Source organism: Elephantulus edwardii, unplaced genomic scaffold (assembly GCF_000299155.1).
Source record: "Elephantulus edwardii isolate Elephantulus edwardi_28Jun2011 unplaced genomic scaffold, EleEdw1.0 scaffold00319, whole genome shotgun sequence".
Taxonomy (NCBI): domain Eukaryota; kingdom Metazoa; phylum Chordata; class Mammalia; order Macroscelidea; family Macroscelididae; genus Elephantulus; species Elephantulus edwardii.
This window is the reverse complement of record NW_006400069.1, coordinates 365,412-370,250: the sequence shown is the minus strand read 5'-3', so window position 1 is coordinate 370,250 and position 4,839 is coordinate 365,412. Positions and strand designations below refer to the sequence as shown.

The 4,839-nt window shown below is 43.6% G+C and overlaps 1 protein-coding gene across 1 annotated transcript; it reads left to right on the top strand.

Moving 5' to 3' along the window:
- The first annotated feature begins 2,875 nt into the window (after window positions 1-2,875).
- Window positions 2,876-3,362, top strand: LOC102869567 (RING finger protein 122-like). Its single transcript, XM_006901322.1, has one exon. The coding sequence runs from the start codon at window positions 2,893-2,895 to the stop codon at window positions 3,358-3,360; it is 468 nt and encodes a 155-aa protein (XP_006901384.1). The 5' UTR covers window positions 2,876-2,892; the 3' UTR covers window positions 3,361-3,362.
- Window positions 3,363-4,839: the final 1,477 nt, after the last annotated feature.

Here is a 4,839-nt window from a genome sequence, read left to right as displayed (position 1 = left end):
AAAATATGTCAATTGGTACATGCAAAAAATAAGTGTTGGGTTACTAATCTAAAAGGTCAAGAGCAAAATGTCAATTGAAAATAGCTCAAAACCACCAGCTGCTCTATAGAAAGATGAGCAATTTTTTCCTGTAAACTGTTTCTAGAAATCTGAGGGAGGGTCGCTATGAGTTAGAATCAGCTCAAAGACAGGCAGAGGGAGAAAAATGGACAATCTCCTCCCACGCAATTACTGCCTCTAAAAAAACCTGCTAGTTGGTCAGCAGTGAGTGGCTCTTACTTGATGGTGCACAACAATAACAACAGTGACAGTAGGTTTGGTTTGGTTTATAGGAAAGTAACAGTTCAAGTTTTATATGTAGAACAAAACAATGAAGTCCTGAGGTTTTGAACCTCTGATTAAGTATAAGGAGAGGATTAGCCAATATTTTAAAAAAAAAGTTGTCCAGTTGAAGAAAGAGTTGATGTGTTTAGTTCATCAGAAGAGTTTGTTGGAATGTCTCTGTTAGTTTGATGTGAGGCAGAATTACCAAAATGGGAGATGTGCTTTCCAGTTTTTGAGCTAAAATAAACAGTTGAAACAGTATTTCCATGCTACCCGTCTGCACTTGGCTTGCTGAAAGTGAGGAGAACTTGAAGCACTTGTTGCAGAAGATCAAAGAATACAGCCTTCAATATGGATTGCATCTTAACATCAAGAAAATAGAAATTCTTACCACTAGACCTATAGTCAATATCATGATAGAAGGAGAAAAGATTGCAACTGTTGATATCTTCATCTTACTTGAATCCACAGTCAACATCCTTGGTACTGATAGTCGGGAAATTAGGAGTCATACTGCAGTAGGAAAGTCTTCAGTCAGGGACCTTTTCATATTATTGAGGAGCAGTGGTGTCAGTTTGAGAACTAAGATGCACCTGATTCACATCAAGGTCTTTCCAGTCACTTGCTATGTATCTAGAGCTGGACAGTGAATAGGGATAACAGAAGAATTGATGTCTTTGAGCCATGGATGGCCAAAAGAACAAATACATCTTGGAGAAAGTGAAGCCATAATGCTGCTTGGCAGCAAAGTTGAAAAAGCCTCACCTAACATACTTTGACAATCTTGGAGAGGGACATCATGCTTGGAAAGGCTCAGGGTAAGCGAAGGAGAGGAAGACCTTCGACCAGGTGGATTGACACAGTGACTGCTGCAATGGGCTCTAGTGTGTCATGAAGTGTGAGGATAGCATAGAATAGAACAGAGTTCAGATCTTATTCATAGGTTCACTATAGGCCACGGTGCCTAACAACAGCCACAGCACCCTGTATACACTAAAGAAAAACATCTCCATATAAGCAATTTAACACTGCAAGAAGCTGAAGAAAAAGTAGAGCGACCCCCTGAGATTTACTGTGTAGGACTATTATATCAAGAGCAATTTGGATTTCAGAGCCTGGGAATACCACACCTTGGTGCTCACGGGCTTTCTTCTCAGACGGGAGTTTGAAATTTACAGAAATGAAATAATTAAAGATTTGTTTGATAGAATTCAGACCAAGCCGACCCAAGCATGTTCTTTGTGAAGACTGAACAGGCAATTTACAACTTCACTTTTTTCCCTTTGACAAATAAATTTTAATTCAGTGAGTTAAATTTGAAGTATTCAGAGGTATTTAGAGAAAACAAAGTTGTAATTTCAGGAGAGATGAAGATTTTTTTTCCCCTGAGGACATTTAAAAGCTTGTTTTATGATCATCTGTGGAGGTGGTAATACCTGAGGTAGTATTTAAATAATCAGCCCTCTGTCCTTCGGCCTGGTTTGATTACAAGAAATGGTAGTGCTCAAAGTATGCTGTGGCCGCCAGCAGCTCATGGTGAGCTTGAGATAGGGTCATGTGATCAGAGCTGTGCAGGGTCTGTGTGGGGAAGGGCATGTTGCCACATAGCTTGTGCAGGGCTATGTAGCATGCAGACATAGCAGTCATGTGTGAAATACTAGGTTCTTATTAAATTGTTGGCACCGGAGTGTATATATGAGCCTTTATAAAGTAAAATTGATTGAAAATATTTAACTGCTTTTGTGTCTCTGTCAGAAGTCTAGACCCAGAAGTAAAGAAGCAGTTTAATTTCAGGCCACCTTTGTATGTGGAATTCTACCAGTTTGATTATTGATAACAGTTGCTCTGCTCATGCCAGCAAGCTCTTAGACTACTGGCATGTTACTAGTTATCCTTGACAGTCCTTTAGCTAAATCAAGCATAGTCTGTATTGTGCTGTACATCAGTGTTTCTGAAAACTCCTAGATAACTTACTGTCTGAAATCAGGACCATTTGGAAGGTTGTAAGCCAAGGACTGGCTGGCTTGGGTGGGTCCGGGGCCAGGTAGCCTCTGCTGCTGTTTTCCTAACCCCTCAGAGTATGCTTGTTGACAACAGGATCCATCAGTAGCATGCAGGATGACGTTTAGGATAAAGTTTTCCAAGAACATTAAAAAGAACTATAAAAATTGCAATTTAAGTTTCAGAGTCCTCACCTCCTCACCTGGGACGTTTGCGGATCCTGGCGGTCAGAGCTTGATCCTTCCGCGCGCCGAGAGCTGCCGCAGCCTGGCGCCCTCCCTCAGTCCCGCGCCGCGTTGCTCCACATCTCCCCGGACCCGGAGCTGCGCTCGCTTTGATTCCGTGATGCTACACTCCAGGGGAATTTCTGTTCCTTCCTCTTTGGCGCTCCGAAAGCCGGTCCTGGAAACCTCCTCACTTTGGAAGAGAATTCCACTTCCCGAGAACGACGGTCGCTGTGGCTGTGCCGACCCCCTTTGCGGACCAGAGAGCCAGCGGAGCTCGCCCGCCCGCGTTCCCCCGACACCTTGCTTCGTTAGCTGGAGGAAGCCAGCCGAGACTTCATTAATGCACCCATTCCAGTGGTGTAGCGGGTGTTTCTGCGGCCTGGGACTGGTTGGCACCAACAAGTCCTGCTCAATGCTACCCGTCAGCTTTCAGGACCTTCCCCTCAACATCTACATGGTCATCTTTGGCACAGGCATCTTTGTCTTCATGCTCAGCCTCATCTTCTGTTGCTGTTTTATCAGCAAACTCCGGAACCAGGCACAGAGTGAGCGATATGGCTATAAGGAGGTGGTGCTTAAAGGTGATCCGAAGAAGTTACAGCTTTATGGGCAAACCTGTGCAGTCTGTCTGGAAGACTTCAAGGGGAAGGATGAGCTCGGTATGCTCCTTTGCAAACATGCCTTTCACCGGAAGTGTTTGGTAAAGTGGCTGGAAGTGCGCTGTGTCTGTCCCATGTGTAACAAACCCATTGCTGGTCCCTTAGAGGCCACTCAGGGCATTGGTATCCTTTTGGATGAGCTGGTCTGAGTATTGCCTTTATATGAAGATTTGGAGAAAGACCTCTTGCCTTGTGGATGTCTGGTCCCTTTGCACAGCTACAGTGAACGAAGACAGGTGGACAATTTTGATGAAGCTCACCTCGGAGGGGTGGATCGTGCCGAGTAAATCTTTGCCATAAGATGACACCAGTGCCAGACTTGCCCCACCTGCCTGCCTCCTGAAGCCACCTTCCCTGCTGCTCAACACTGATGGCACTACCCATCTAAACTACTGCATCCTGGTTAAAAAAAAAATTGCAATTTAGAAATTATTCACTTTTTAAAAGATTCTGATTTTAGAAGTTCTTATACATTTTTCTCCCCACTGAATCATTCCAGTGCTGGAGAAGAATATTGAGGGTACCATAGACCTCTAGGAAAACAAACAGATTCATCCTGGCAAGGGTTAAACCGGGCTGCTCCTTGGAGGCAAGGATTCTGAGGCTCCATCTAACATACTTTGGACATCTTGTGAGGAGGGACCGGTCCTTGGAAAAGAACATCATGCTTGGTAGGGTGGAGGGACAGCACAGGAGGGGAAGGCCCTCTATGAGATGGATTGATTCAGTGACTGGGGTAATCAGGATGGGAGTGTCAGAGACAGTGCGATTGGCACAGGACAGAGCAGAGTTTAGGGCTGTTGTACATAGGGTCACTATGAGTCACAAGCGACTTGATGGCAGATAACAACAACAACAACATCCCTCCACCCATCAAATTGTGTGACCCTATGATTAATCACCCATCCTTACCCCTCTGTTCTTACCCAGTCCCCTCTTGGATCCTCATGCTTACTGTACAATAATGGTTTTATACAGTATTTGTCCTTATGTGACTGAGTTAGTTTACTCAGCATAATGCTCTCCAGTCCCTCCCAAATTAGGTAGTGATTTACAAAATCATTGCTCCTACCAGCTGCATAGTATTTCATCACGTGAATGTACCATAATTTCTCAATCCATTCGATTGTGGTTGGACATTTGGGCTGTTGCCATGTTCTTGTGATGGTGTTCTATGAACATTGGTGTGCAGTCACTGTTTGTGCTTCAGTTCTCATTCTTATCTGCGTATATTCCAAGCAGTGGGATAACTGAGTCGAATGGAATTTCTATGTTCAGCTTTCTGAGGAAATGATATACTGCAGAGTGGTTGTACCATTTTACAATCCTATCACCTGTTTATTATCTTGCCACATCCTTTCCAACATTTATTACTTGCTGTCCTGTTAATCTTTGCCAAGTGCTACTGGAGTGAGATGGCACCTCATTGTGGTTTTGATTTACTTCTCTCTTAGTGTCAGTGATTTTGAGCATTTCTTCAGGTGTCTGTTGGCCATCTGAGTATCTTCCTCTGTGAGAATTCTTTCCTATCTTTTTGTTGAAGAAGTTGTGATTTCCCAATTTGATAGGTTATTTATTTATTTATTTTACAGAGGTTTTTGGATTTCCATTCATTCATTGCCGCAATT

Coding starts and splice junctions, on each gene's coding strand:
- LOC102869567 (XM_006901322.1), top strand. CDS start 2,893: ATGCACCCATTCCAGTGGTGTAGCGGGTGTTTCTGCGGCCTGGGACTG.